Below are 16,030 nucleotides of genomic sequence, written 5' to 3'. Positions count from 1 at the left end.
TTCTTTCAATCTGGTCTAGGAAGACCATCAACTTTGTAAAAATGTCTGCAAAATGCTGAGAGCATGTGAATTCTCTCTAGTAATTTTCAACCTTCAAATTGTTAAGAAGCAATAAGAAGAAACCTAAAATGTTTTTATCAAGCTTAGTGAATTCCATAAAATGGTAACATTTTATGTTACCAGTTAGATGTTAAATGCTTCTGAAAATAATATTGTGAGATTTTCCTCAAAATACTATTATAAGTGGCAAAAATCAATTTTATATACCAGATTTAAGTCTTTCTAAACTATAAAAAGTGGGGTGGGGGGAGGTGATACACTACATAAAAAATTAAGATAAGAGAACTATATTCTATTCCATATATCCTAAATCCACTTCTTCCTAGTGGCATTTTATCCATTGCTCTGCAAACAGAATTAAACCTCAGTCTCCTACAGATAAATCATATTCAGATCTTTGATTTCTGAGGAAACTATGTGGGTGTTTAAAACCTAAATTGAGTGTTTGTTTGGAAATTAAAAAAATAATAAGATTGATTAATTTTCACCCCCTAAAGTCCATGTGAAAGTTCTAAATGTTTGGTCTCTCTTTTCCCATGAAACCCAACTCCTGGGTTGATCTACAAAGCAGAGTGATCAGTTCAGGTCACATCCTCTTCCAGTGCATCAGTTCCACCTCCATGGAGGCCTCACCTTAGAGAAAGGGCCAGGTTCTCCAGCAGGTAGAGCCATGCTGTTGTCCAAGCTTGGTCTTCCCAGAGAGTCCACATAAATGCCACAAGAGCCACAAAATCGAGCAGACCAGTAATTGCTAGCTCCACATTTAGAGCAAACAGAACAGCAAGCAGGAATTCCAGGCTAGAGGACAAAAATACATTTTTATACTTTCATGAATAATATAATTCCCATATAATTTATTGCTCTTCCACATTATCTCTAGCTATCAAAATAACATATGTCCATATCTTCTAACCCAGCATTTCCACCTTCTAGAATTGATCCCATAGATGGATAAGTACACAAAGAATTTTATTGAAAGTCATTCACTGCAGCATTATTTTTAGAAGAAATAAAAGTGAGTATGATTGCTGAATCATTATATTGATATTTCTTTTAGTCTCCAGAGTCTTGGAGTAGCTAGTAGTAAAAACCTAAAAATTATGGAATTGTAACCCATACTAAATTCTGAAATCTGTTCTACAACTAATTGTTGTGGTGTGCTTTGAAATTTGCTTTTCTGTATATATGTTATTTTTCACAAAAAAAGAAAAAAAGTTGATTATGATGATAAATGCACAGCTATATGATGGTACTGTGAACCACTGATTATACACTCTGGATGATTACATGCTATGTGAGTATATAATATATACCAATACAACTGTATTAAATTTTTTTTGAAAAGTGGGTCACAGTGCTTCTGGAAAGGGTTATCTGAGGAACCAGGATGAGAAAGACTAACCTGCCTACAAACTGTGAATTATATATTATTTGCAAGCAATATTTATTCTGATAAATAAATACATAAGTAAATGTGTTTCTTTTAAAAGGTAGGTAAACAGAGCATGCATAAAAGAAATGCAAATAGTGAGTGAATATGTGAAAAAAATTCACCCTCAAAGAAATGCAAATCAAAGCAGCAGTGAAAGACCATTCTCAAGGTAAGAGGATTTAATGAGCTGTCTCCAGTATCATAGGTAAATAGGTGTTCTAAGTTTGCTAGCTGCCAGAATGCAACACACCAGAAACGGATTGGCTTTCAACAAAAGGGGATAAATTTAGTTAACATATAGTTCTTCAGAGGAAAGGCAGCTAACTTTCCACTGAGGTTCTTTCTTACGTGGAAAGGCACAGGGTGATCTCTGGTGGCCTTCTCTCCAGGCCTCTGGGTTCCAACAACTTTTCCCAGGGTGATTCCTTTCTGCATCTCCAAACACCTAAGCTGAGCTGCGAGTGCTGAGATGAGGTGTACTGAGATGAGGTATGCTGAGCTGCTCCAGCTGTGCTATGTTGAGCTCTCTCATTTAAGCACTAGCCAATTAAATCAAACAACATTCACTGCAGCAGGCACACCTCCTAGCTGACTGCAGATGTAATCAGCAATAGATGAGGTTCACATGCCATTGGCTCATGTCCGCAGCAATAGAACTAGACACCTTCACCTAGCCAAGCTGACACCTGAATCTAACTACCACAATAGGTATCACTACTCAAAATCCTAAGAAGTGATTTCTGCAAGACCACTGAAGAGGACCCCCACTCTCTCTAGCACAGTGGTGAGGTGCTTTGACAGAGGAAGCTCCGTTTTAGGATACCCACCGAGGTGCCACACCAGTCACAGCAGCCAGCCTCTGGGTGGTACCGGCGACCACATTTGGTACAGGGGCAGGTCTCCCCTTTCTGAGTGGATGGAGAAGGGGCTTTATGGCCACTGCATGTCGACTAGTGAACAAAACAGCATTTACAGGATCAGTACTGTATTTTTCAACCCCCCTTCCAATACATTGTGGTTTTTTGTAATTCCTGATTTTTAAAATTTTTTATTCATGATATATAACCACATACAAACACAGACATTCTTATCACATGATCATTCTTGTTATATAATCGATAACTCACACTATCATCACATAGTTGTATATTCATCTTCATGATCACTTCTTAGAACATCTGCATCAATTCAGAAAAAGCAATAAAAAGAAAACAGAAAAAAATTCATTCATACCATACCCCTTACCCCTCCCCTTCACTGATTATTCCATTTTAACATTTGTTCCCCCTATTATTTTTTAATTTTTAATTCATATGTTTCACTTGTCCATTGATAAGGGAGACAAAAGGGGCATCAGACAGAAGCTCTCACAACCACACTGTCACACTGCGACAGCCATATCATCATATAATTATCCTCAAGAAACATGGCCACCGAGGCACAGCTCCACATTTTCAGGCAGTTCCCTCCAGCCTCTCCATTACAACTTAACTAAACAGGTGATATCTATTTAATGCATAAGAATAACCTCTAGGATAACCTCTCGACTCTGTTTGGAATCTCTCAGCCACTGACACTTTATTTTGTCTCATTTTGCTCTTCCCCCTTTTGGTCAAGAAGATTTTCTCAATCCCTTCATGCTGAGTTCTAGCTCATTCTAGGATTTCTGTCTCATGTTGCCAGGAAGGTCCACACCCTTGGGAGTCTCATGTCCCATGTAGAGAAGGGGAGGGCAGTGAGTTTGCTTGCTGTGTTGGTCAAGAGAGATAGAGGCCACATCTGAGCAACAGAAGAGGTTCTCTTGGGGATGACTCTTAGGCCTAATTTTAAGTAGGTTTAGCCTATCCTTTGCGGGATTAAGTTTCATAAGAACAAACCCCAAGATTGGAGGCTCCATCTATTGCTTTGGCTGTCCCCACTAGCTGTAAGAATGTCAAGAATTCTCGACTTGGGGAAGTTAAATTTTCCCTTTTTCTCACCATTCCCCTTAGGGGACTCTGCAAATACTTCCCTATTCACTGTTCAAATCACTCTGGGATTTATCTGGGTATCAGTCTGGACATACCTACAAAATTGCATGCCCTAAGCAAGGTTCCAAGTACTATGGTGTTCAATTAAATTGTTCACATAAGTTATATTAGGAAATGCACTAGTCAAAATACAAATTTTGTACCAAATAAACATTTTTTGCTTGTCTCACACATATGTTAAAGTTTTAAAATATTAATTACCATCTATTTTCAACACCCTGAATCATTGACATTCCTTTTTTCTTCCTCATGCAGAAACATTTTCAAATTTGCACATTTAGTCACTATCATTATACATGCTAGACATTCCTAGATTATACCATCTCAGTCTTTACTATCTTTCCTTCTGATTTCATTTGTGCCCCCAGCCCTCCTCCCTCTATCATTCTCACATTCAGCTTCATTCAGTGTTCTAACATTATTGTATTACAGTTAAGTACTATTGTGCTATCCATTTCTGAATTTTTACAATCAGTCCTGTTGCACAGTCTGTATCCCTTCAGCTCCAATTACCCAATATCTTCCCTATTTCTATCTCCTGATGGTCTCTGTTACCAACTGAAATTCTCCAAGTTCATTCACTAATGTCAGTTCATATCAGTGAGATCATACAGTATTTGTCCTTTTGTTTCTGGCTAATCTCACTCAGCATAATGTCCTTAAGGTTCATCCATGTTGTTACATACTTCATGACTTTATTGTGTCTTACAGCTGCAAAATATTCCATCGTATGTATATACCACCGCTTGCTTAGCCACTCATCTGTTGATGGACATTTTGGCTGTTTCCATCTCTTGGCAATTGTAAATAATGCTGCTATAAACATTGGGGTGCAAATGTCCACTTGTGTTCTTGCCCTCATGTCCTCTGAGTAGATACCTAGCAATGGTATTGCCAGATCATATGGAAATTCTATAACTTAGCTTCCTGAGGAACCACCACACTGCCTTCCACAGTGGTTGTACCATTTGACATTCCCACCAACAGTAGATAAGTGTGCCTCTTTCTTCACATCCTCTCCAGCACTTGTCATTTTCTGTTTTATTGATAATGGCCATTCTGGCTTCCAATCCATTTTAAAAGAAAAAAGGCCCTCAATAAATACAAGCCCTAGGCATCCAGTACTTTTTGCCCAAAAAAGTAAGATTGTGATGGGCTCTGTCAATGAATAAGTTAGATGCACTCATCTGTTCTCAGCAAGGTGGTGAAGTTGGTGTCCCACACTCTGATACTCCTCAGCATTGTTAGCATCAAAGGTCCCAAGTGTGCTGTTGATTTAGTATAAAAATTAACTAATAAGGGATAGAAAGCGAGCTGAGCTACATAAGGTTTATCTTCTTTCTCGTTGGATTTTGTTTCTCTACAGAAGTATGAGTTTATTTTCTACTCCTGACACATGAAAATAATTACTTTATTTGGGGGAAGGAGATAGAATTCTGAGACCTCCTAGATTAGAATCTTTGCTCCTGCCACTTCTTCACTGTTGGCTGGTCAGAGAGCCCCAGAGAGTCTCTCCTATCACTGGGGCTGATAGGAGAGTTATGGCCCCCTGGCCGCCTGCCAGGTATAGGCCCTATTCTGAGAGGTGGGTGCCATTGCCATCCAAGTGTTACAGAGAAACTGAGGTAATGGAGAGAGGGATGTTATATCACGGTTGATCAAGATTTGAATCCAGGCCACCTGACTCTAAAGCCTGACATTTAACAATGACTCCATGCAGCCTCTCCAGTTCAACAACTTTCTCACACACAGTCTTCCTCATAGCTCTTCTGGGGGGATTCAAATGATTAGTGTCAATTATTTGGAATGATGTAGGAATGCTTGGCACAAGTCAAGCTCTGTATATCCACTTTCTTCTTCCTATTTTGCTTTGCCACCAGATCCTGATTTGAGTGAAAGGACTATAATTTCAATTTTTTTCCTCCTAGCTCAGTCCCGGACCCTTGGCATATAGGGGTTATTAAAAAAGTTAATGAATCAAAGAATCAATTAATGAAGAAATAGAGGAATATATGACTAAATATTCTACATGTAAAGCTAAGAATGTTTACACTGGGAAAAACATCTTCTGAGAATTTTTCCTAAAGATGGGTATTTTAGGTAACTTTATTTGCCCACCTGTATCCTGTTTTACTTCAGGGCCTGCTCTCTTATCCTAAAACAAACACTTCTGTAGAAAGAGACCTCAGCTTCCAATACCCACAGAGACAAAAAACAAGAGATCCCTCTTGTATAGCCTTCCCCTCAACCCATTGTTTTACAATTAGGAGACACTTGGGGATAAATCAAAGGAGAGATCCTTTGCAAACTTTTGCTTCAGACCTCACATTTCAGTTTATCCTACTGGTACAATAGGGTTTTGTTTGATTGATTGATTGGTTTTTTACTTTTTATTTGGAAATATTTCCAAACTTAAAGGACAATTACAAAAATAATTCAAACCCTATGCAGATAACTCCAACATACACCCACTTCTACCCCCTGCCACCCCAGATACACAGATGCACCTAATTTTAACATTTTGCCACGTGCCATATCATTCTAACATCTGTCTGTCTGCCTGCCTGTCTGTCTGTCTATCTATAGGTCTATTAATCCATTTTCTGAACACTTGGGTGTTGTATATATGGTGCTCCTTGAACACCTAATACTGCCATATACATTTCCCAACAAAAAGGATATTCATGTATGTGACCACCCTAAGTGCGGTTATCAAGTTCAAGAAATTGAACATTGATACAAAGTTTACAATCTATATTTCAAATTTTTTATATGTCCCAATAATTTCCCCTTGAGCCTTTACTCCTCCCTTGCTAGGTCCCATCCGGGATTATATATTATATTTCATTGTCAGTCTCTTTAGTTGCTCTTTCTTTTTTTTTCAATTGCAGAAACATATATACAACATAAAGTTTCCCATCTCAACCATTCAATGAATTAATCACATCCACAATATTTTGGTACTCTCACCCCCTTCCATTACTAAAACTTCCCCATCGCCCCCACCAGAAACTCTGTACTTTTTATGCATTAAATATTTTGTTCCCCTGCTCTGCGGCCCCATCTCTCTGAGCTTTCATATTTCCCAATATTTTATTTATAATCTTGGAGCTTATACTTAACATCCTAAATCTATACCCATCTATACCTGTTTTATTTGATACCAACTTCAATGGAATATACAAATTATGTTCCTATACCCCCTGTCCCCTCACCTTTATGTAGTTCTTATCACCTATTACATGTTTATATAAGTTCAAACCTGCTGATTTATCATTACATTTTATGCATTTGCCTTTTTGATTCAGTGGGAAGTAAAGTGTGGAGCTATAAATCAAAAGTACAATAGTACTGATATTTACATTTACCCATTACATTAACATTTATGTCTTTAAAATTCTGAAAGAAAATACCTGTCAACATAGAATTATACATCCATTAAAAATATCCTTTGAGGGCGGGCCGCGGTGGCTCAGCGGGCAAAGTGCTTGCCTGCTATGCCGGAGGACCTCGGTTCGATTCCCGGCCCCAGCCCATGTAACAAAAACGGAGAAACAGAATACAATAAAACAAGAAAATGTTTAAAAATGTTTCCCTTTCTTCCTTCCTTCCTTCCTTCTATCCTTCCTTCCTTCTCTCTGTCTTTCCTTTAAAAAAAAAAAAAAAAAAAAAAAATATCCTTTGAAAATGCAAATGAAATAAAGACATTTCAGATAAAAGAAAACTAAGGGACTTCACACCAGTAGACCTATATTATAAGAACTGATAAAGGGTGTTTTCTGTTTGAAGGGGAATGATACCAAAGAGAAACTCAGATCCTCAGAAAAGAAATGAAGTATCAAAAATGGCAAATAACTGTATAAATGCAAAAGACTAGTTTTTATTTTTTTGCTTTTTTCCTCTCTTAATTTCTTTTTAAGCCATCTAACTGTTTAAAGAATTATAATGTCTTGCTGAGTTTGTAAGGTTTATGGGTATAAATAGACATAATGGCTATAACAGGAAGGATGGGGAGAGGGATATGATGTGGTTGCAAGATGTCTGTATTTTACCTGATGTGGTACAATAATAACTAAATAGAGTCTGAAAAGTTAAAGAAGTATATTGAAGTCACTAGGACAACCACTGAAAAATAATGCAAAGAAACTGCCACAGTATACCAAGCCCCAACCAACAGGATTCCTGAAAACCCTAAAGAATACCCTGGGTTCTAAGACTGTATAAATGTTTTACCAAGTTAGTTTATTTTTTCAGAAACTTAAGGCCTCCAGATTGTTCCTCTGCAAGATAAGCCCTGAAGCCCAGAGGTACCAGTCTTTCTAAGAACATTAACCAGTTTCATCCCTCTACCCCATAAGGGTGAAACCCCTTTCCAGCATGAAGAAGTTATAATGGTCATTGCCCAGATATAATGACTAAGTGAGAGGGAGGAGGTGTGATGGAGAAATTCAGATATAACAAATGATTATTGCTACTGACTCATTACATTGATATTTCTTTTTAGTTAATATTAGATTAGCTAGAAGGAAATACCGGAAATTGTTGAGCTAATCCAGTAGCCCTGATTTTTGATAATGATTGTATAGCCATACAGTACAAAAAAAAAAAAAAAAAAGCTGGTTGCCCACATTTGTATGGATCTTCTTCTGGATGTTTTATTCCATCCCACTAAGCTATATATCTATGTCTGACAATACTACACTGTCTTAGTTAACTTACCTTTATTGTATGTCTTCAAATTAAGTAGAATGGAATAGCAGGAGTCAATAAGATGGGGGGATAAGGAGTATGAGATGTTTGGAGTTTTCTCTTTATTTCTTTTTATTTTTATTTTCTTTTTCTGGAGTAATGCAAATGTTCTAAGATTGGTCATGGTGATGAGTGCACAACATTGTGATAACCACTGATTTTACACTTTGAATGGATTGGATGGTATATGAATATACCTCAATAAAATTACATTTGAAAAAATGCAAAGAAATACAGCAAAAAAGACTATAGGAAAATTAAAATGGAATATTAAAATGTATCAAATAACCCAAAAAGTCACGAGAAACACAACAGATGGGAAAAGTAGAACTCAAATATTAAAATGGTAGATCAAAATTCAACCTTATCAAAAACATTAAATTTTGATGGGCTAAATGCTCAAATTTAAAGGCAGAGATTGTCAAAAGCGATTTTTGAAAATGCTATAGATCAAACTATATAGGCCAAAAGTAAATATATAAAAAATATATATACCATGTAAAAAATAAGAAGGCTGGAGTGGCTAAATCAATATCAGATAAAGTAAATTTCAGGAAAAAATTGTTGCCAGAGATAAAAAAGGACATTTCATAATCATAAAAATTTGTTCAGTTTCCCAAGGAATCTATCAGAGATGAGAACAAATCCCCAAACAGTCTAAAATATATATAACAGGCCAAAAGAAACAGGCTTTTTTTCTTCTTCTACATTGGCTCATAAATGCCAACTTCTTTTTGGTGATGTTAGGCCAGGACAACAGTCACCTGGAAGTTATTATAAAAACCTCCTCCTCATCAGAAATGTTTATAAACATAAAACAGATCATCTAAATTGTATTTATATGGCATATCTTTCTATTCCTTCATTTCAACACTCAAGAGAAGCTGCAGGGAACCCAAGAAACAGGTGGTCACCACATTCTCAATTTCAAAAAGGAGCATTCACACAGAGCCCACAAAGACTTGCTGATTGCAAGTGAAATATGAATTGCCCACTACTACCAGTTCCCCATGCAGTCAGTGCACAAAATTGTAAGGAATTGTCAATTTCATTAACTCCTTTGAAGTCAAAACTTTGAAAACATTATGTATGTATGAATACATAAAGTCCTTCTTCATATATGGAAATGTTGTTTGCAGTTTGCCAAGAGAAGAAAAATTTTTTTTGTCTCTCTCTACCTCCACACTCTCTCCTCCCACCCTAGATGAAAATTCTTCCTGTTTATTATCATTAACATTGGATATTTACGAGTCATTGACTATAAGGAGGGAACATGCAGTCAGCCTACCTCTTGTGATGAAGGCAGGTCCCGCTCACAGGTGACACAGTATCTCAAGTGAGCAGGATTCCCTGTGCCACAGGCCAGGCAGATTGCCTTCTCCTTGAAAACAGAGTAAGAAATACAAGTTCTCCTGAGCAAATAACTGGGTGAAGAAATCATCAATCTTTCCAGCCAATCAGCCAGCTACAGTCCCTATTACAACACCTAGACCCTGAAATAGTGAATTTGGTTTATGAAATACAGCATAAACAGTGTCAGACAAATGAATACAGCTTTCCAAAGAAACAAAACTAAAACAAAAAAACTGATAAAGAGTATTCATTTTGGCCTTGGGAAGAAAAACCGAAAATTCTGCGTTGATTATGTATAAATTTTTCTCCCCACTGTGGAAATGTGATAATCAGGAGGCCTCTTCATTTCATGGTATGAACAGTATAAAAAAGGGGCCAAGACGAGCAAAAGCTTATCTATGTGTTTACAAGTAATCTAGTTATTGGGCTGGGGATTACCCCCATGGAGATTTATGCTAAATACGACTTGAGGTTTGCTCTGCAGTTTCTCCCTTAGAAAAAAACACTGTCTTAGAAAAGAAAAGGAAAGTGCTAACTTTCTGAGTCAGGAACCTAAAATTAAGTTCCGATCAGAAGGGCGGCACAAAGTAGAAATGATGATTAAATAGTCTAACCAGAGTTCAGCTATCAGAAGTTTCCTAATATCTATTTTGTCCCTGAGCTATTTTGTATTATCAGGATACCATCTTTTCAATTGTCAATGGCCAGTGACATTCAAACGCTTCTTTCCACTCCAGGAATGAGGCGTCCTGAAACTGATGTAGTAGGTGCAGAAACTGGTGCAGATAAAGAGTATGACCAAAAAAAAGAAATCCCAATTCCTGTGATTTTAGTGCCAACATCACTAAGTAGTCCTTTGAAGTCTCTCCAACCTTTCTAGGTCTGGTTAACTCCAATTTAGGAAAGGTTCTTCCTAGGACGCCAAGCCAATTCAGTAAATTGCAGTTCCTACCCCAGAGCACCCCTAAAGTGGAGAGAGGAGTTAACTTCTATTCAAAATGGCAGGGAATCAGTCTCCCTCTCCACATTGCCTGACACTCCCTGGCTCCAGCATTTCTCAAAGTCAGTGGAGCACAACATGCAGATTTCAGGGCTTTTCTGTGAGATTTAGGGCTGCAGATCTTCCTGGGATGTTGCCTCATAAAAGATGTGGGGACACCCATGGAGAAGTGAAACAAATTTCCTGTCCCTGTGTAAAAACACTGATATCAAGTAAAAATAACACAGCTGCTTGCAGGAGGAAATACTCTTGGAAAAGAAGACTGTAAACCAACTAAACAGCTTACTTATCAAGTTCAAAAGCTTGCTCATCCAGGTTACTCCAAAGACTTTCACCTCACAGGGCCCACAATTCAAAACTAGCATTTATAACTTTGTGCAATCCTAAATCTGCCCAATCCCAACCACTTCTCTGCCTTGCAAGACCTTCTTTAAAATCACCCAGTCCCACTTAAATAGTTTCTCCCTTAGATACTAAGACTATTAAGGATGTGGGGAGGAGGCTCCTTGCTGCACCAGATCTAATAACCCCATCTTCCTTGATCAACAGGTTTTTCTAGCAGTATTTTGAGTTGGCTTTGGACACCTTGCCATGCCTGGTTCCCTCTAGCCTTATCATGGCCCACAGTTAGAAATCATTTTGATATCATAACCCACCACACACACTCATCCATTCTATGTCTCTCTATATTTGAATATATATGGACATATGAAAGTTTCATGAGAAAATATTTACCCCCACTCTGTATGATGCACTCTGATATTTCCCATTTGTTTCTTTTTAAAAATGCTATTGTAATTCTTAAATTTATTTATGAGCCTCTAATGGGTCTCTATCTGCTCTGAGGCTCAGGCCACACACAGGATGATTTGGGACTGAGGCCACCATCAGACTGCCTCAAAGAGAATACTAACCCTCTGTGACAAGGACTTCTTTAAAATATGTATATATATTTTATATATAAGAGTGTGTGTGTATATATATGTATATATGTGTATATATATATACACACATACCCTTATTTGCCATCTCACTCACAGTATTTGTACAATATTACCGATTGTAATTGTTCCAAAGAATACAGTGGACCCAACTTAGTCACTGGGATAGAATTTTTCCTTACAAAACCATTGGAAGATGAGAATAGTTTCCCGAATGATGATCTTTCATGGACAGGAAATGAGGAAGCAAGCTGGAAACAAACTAATAGGTTGTCGCAAACTGAAACTCAAAGCTGATTTTCTAAGATGCCAAGATAAAGTTGTGCTTGATGTGGGGCTGTGGTTATGCTGACCTCAGCCCCAAATCATGATGTGGGAAGCTGGAGTCTCAAAGAGGTAGTATTCCCCAGTTGTGGGCATTATCAGCTCTTTTCCAGGGCAAGTCCAAGAGGATCCCAGCCCTAAGCCTCACACATTCCAGCAACCCCAGATATGACTAAGGTTTTAGAGAGGTACTTCATGTTGGCAGTTAAAGTCCAAAGAAAGTGGAAGGATCTCCTCTTATAAAGCAGAGTTAATGTCTCCTGGTGAAAAGGGAGAGGCTAAAGTTTTCAACCTTAGAAAATACTATGGGATGCATCTGTAAAGTAAAATAAGTTACAAAGAAATAGAATAGCATCATGCCATTTTTGTTTTAAAAACTAAGGCAAACCAAATATAAATGTGGTATGTTTCTGTGCTTCTTGACAAATACATAAAAGGGCACTTGCTAAATTGCTACATAGGTTATTTCAGGGGCTAGAAATGGAGGTGGGGTGGGGAAAGTACACACTTCTTTTTTTGTACATCTCTGGATTATTTCAATTGATAGAAATAAGTAGGCATTACTTTTTCCAGCATTACAAATATATACAAAATTTTTTCTGATTCTAAAATATAGGCATCTTTGCCAGAAGGCAAAAGGAAAAACTTCATCTACTATATCTTTTCATCTATATATGCAAAATCTCTTGGCCTTTAAATCCACCCAAGAGGATATGCCCGAAATAGCCATAGGGCCTGTCTTCATTATGCAGAAGAGGACAGAGGGTGCTTTTTGCACTATTTGGAATGAGACAGAAACAGAGAAAGCACCAGGGCTGCCATGGGCCCCACTGTCACCTTGGGCAGAGCCAGGCTGGTTGGCTTCCCTGAGCATTTGGCCCAGGTATTCCCCTGGACCTCAGAGGGGATTCAGGGAGTGAGGATGTTGTCTAAAAACCTGTCATCCTCCTAACACTTGGAAAAGTCACCAGAACAAAAGCCAGGGAACTGGTTCTAAACAGTTTTCCTGTAAAAAGCAGCAGCAGTGCTGGCTGTGTGGCCAAAAAAATGTAACCATTTTCCTCTAGGATTCGTGGTTATCATGATAAAATCTCTCTAAAAATCAAGTCTGATAGAAAACCTATACCTGCTTTCACCTCTTCAGGGTCCACAGGGAAAAAACCATGCTGCTAAGAACAGTAGAGAAGGCGTCACCTCCCACAATCTATAGTACCCCCAGCTTTTTGGTAGCTCAGCAAAACCAAACCACTCGCAAAGTTCTGAGGCCTCTGTGCATCTGCATGGAACATCTTTACACACATACATCCACAAAATACATACACATGAGTCACTTCTCCTTGTCATCCCAAATAACCCAATTATAACCAAATATGTCACCCAAAATAATACGGGTTTAAACGAGCGAGAAGTTGGTATCTCTCTCATGCAAGAACTCTAGAGACTTGCTTCCATCAGAACTGGAAGGTACCTTTCTTTTTTTTTTTTTTAATTTTTTATTAATGAAAAAAAAATTACAAGAAGCACAAACATTCCCAACACATACTCAGCAATTCACAATATCATCACATAGTTGCATATTCATCATCATGATCATTTCCCAGACATTTGCCTCAATTCAGAAAAAAACATAAAAAAACAACAGAAAAATAAAACAAAAGCAGAAAAAAAATTTTTACATACCATACCCCTTACCCCTCGCTTTCATTGATCACTAGGATTTCAAACTAAATTTATTTTAACATTTGTTCCCCCATTATTTATTTTTATTCCATATGTTCTACTCATCTGTTGACAAGGTAGATAAAAGGAGCATCAGACACAAGGTTTTCACAATCACACAGTCACATTGTTAAGCTATATCATTATACATTCATTATCAAGAAACATGACTACTGGAACACAGCTCTACATTTTCAGGCAGTTCCCTCCAGCCTCTCCATTACATCTTAAATAACAAGATGATATCTACTTGATGCATAAGAATAACCTCCAGGATAACCTCTTGACTCTGTTTGGAATCTCTCAGCCATTGATACTTTGTCTCATTTCCCTCTTCCCCCTTTTGGTGGAGAAGGTTTTCTCAATCCCTTGATGCTAAATCTCAGCTCATTCTAGGGTTTTTCTCTATTCCTTGATGCTGAGTCCCCGCTCATTCCAAGATCTCTGTCCCACGTTGCCAGGAAGGTCCACACCCCTGTGAGTCATGTCCCACGTAGAGAGGGGTAGGGTGGTGAGACTGCTCTTGTGTTGGTTGGAGAGAGGGGCCACATCGGAGCAACAAAAGAGGCTCTCTTGGGGGTGACTCTTAGGCCTAAATTTTAAGTAGACTTGAACTATCCTTTGCGGGGTTAAGTTTCATATGAACAAACCCCGAGACTGGGGGTTCTGCCTATAGCTTTGGTTGTCCACACTGTTTGTTAGAATATCAAGAATTCAACTTGGGGAAGTTGAATTTCTCCCCATTCTCACCACTCCCTGAAAGGGGCTTTGCAGATACTTTTCCACTCACTGATCGAATCACTCTGGGATTCATCGGGGCATCACTCTGGACAAACCAACAAAATCACATGTCCTACCTGAGATTCCAAGTACTTACGGCGTTCAATCAAACTATCTACATAAGTTGTATTAGGAAATGCACTAGTCAAAATATTAATTTTGTAACAAACATTTTTGGTTTTAGTCTCACAAAGAAGGTGACATTTTAAAATATTAATTACCATCTATTTTCAGTACCATGCAATAATGACATTCCTTTTTGCTTCCTCATGCAAAAACATTTTTAAAATTGTACCTTGTACATTTCACGGTTATTATACACTCTAGGCATTCCTAGATTATACCATCTCAATCTTTAACATCTATCTTTCTTTCTGATTTCAATATGTCCCCATCCCTCCTCCCTCGATCATTCTCACATGCAGCTTCATTCAGTGTTTTAACATAATTATATTACAGTTAGGTAGTATTGTGCTGTCCATTTCTGAGTTTTTGTATCCAATCCTGTTGCACAGTCTGTATCCCTTCAGCTCCAATTACCCAATATCTTACCCTATTTCTATCTCCTGATGGTCTCTGTTACGAACAAAATATTCCAAGTTTATTCACTAATGTCAGTTCATATCAATGACACCATACAGTATTTGTCCTTTAGTTTTTGGCTATTCTCACTCAGCATAATGTTCTCAAGGTCCATCCATGTTGTTACATACTTTATAAGTTTATTCTGTCTTAAAGCTGCATAATATTCCATCGTATGTATATACCACAGTTTGTTTAGCCACTCGTCTGTTGATGGACATTTTGGCTGTTACCATCTCTTTGCAATTGTAAATAATGCTGCTATAAACATTGGTGTGCAAATGTCAGTTTGTGTCTTTGCCCTTATGTCCTCTGAGTAGATACTTAGCAATGGTATTGCTGTCTCATATGGCAATTCTATATTTAGCTTTTTGAGTTACCGCCAAACTGCCTTCCACAGTGGTTGCAACATTTGACATTCCCACCAACAGTGAATAAGTGTGCCTCTTTCTCCACATCCTCTCCAGCACTTGTCATTTTCTGTTTTGTTGATAATGGCCATTCTGGTGGGTGTGAGATGATATCTCATTGTGCTTTTGATTTGCATTTCTCTAATGGCCAGGGACGTTGAGCATCTCTTCATGTGCCTTTTGCCCATTTGTATTTCCTCTTCTGAGAAGTGTCTGTTCAAGTCTTTTTCCCATTTTGTAATTGGATTGGCTGTCTTTTTGTTGTTGAGTTGAACAATCTCTTCATAAATTCTGGATACCAGACCTTTATCTGATATGTCATTTCCAAATATTGTCTCCCATTGTGTAGGCTGTCTTTTTACTTTCTTGATGAAGTTCTTTGATGCACAAAACTGTTTAATTTTGAGGAGTTCCCATTTTTTTCTTTCTTTCTTCAGTGCTCTTGCTTTAGGTGTAAGGTCTATAAAACCACCTCCAATTATAAAATTTATAAGATATTTCCCTATATTTCCTCTAACTGTTTTATGGTCTTAGACCTAATGTTTAGATCTTTGATCCATTTTGAGTTAACTTTTGTATACGGTGTGAGATACGGGTCCTCTTTCATTCTTTTGCATATGGACATCCAGTTCTCTAGGCACCATTTATTG

The 16,030-nt window shown here is 37.8% G+C and overlaps 1 protein-coding gene across 4 annotated transcripts in view; it reads right to left on the bottom strand.

The window, feature by feature from the left end:
• Positions 1-16,030, bottom strand: part of DZANK1 (double zinc ribbon and ankyrin repeat domains 1) — a 114,502-nt gene that overhangs the window by 44,023 nt on the left and 54,449 nt on the right. For all 4 annotated transcript variants that reach the window (XR_013157183.1, XM_077114890.1, XM_077114891.1 and 1 more), the window contains exons 10-12: positions 9,560-9,652; positions 2,320-2,442; positions 694-858 (exon numbers count right to left, since the gene is read on the bottom strand). Coding sequence is in view for 3 of the 4 variants with exons in the window: in XM_077114890.1 (XP_076971005.1) it covers positions 694-858; positions 2,320-2,442; positions 9,560-9,652 (381 nt within the window). In the remaining variant the exon portion in view is untranslated. The remainder of the gene's footprint in view (positions 1-693; positions 859-2,319; positions 2,443-9,559; positions 9,653-16,030) is intronic.

Source organism: Tamandua tetradactyla, chromosome 1 (assembly GCF_023851605.1).
Source record: "Tamandua tetradactyla isolate mTamTet1 chromosome 1, mTamTet1.pri, whole genome shotgun sequence".
NCBI lineage: Eukaryota > Metazoa > Chordata > Mammalia > Pilosa > Myrmecophagidae > Tamandua > Tamandua tetradactyla.
Note: the sequence above shows the minus strand (reverse complement) of the source record. Positions and strands in the feature narration are given on the sequence as shown.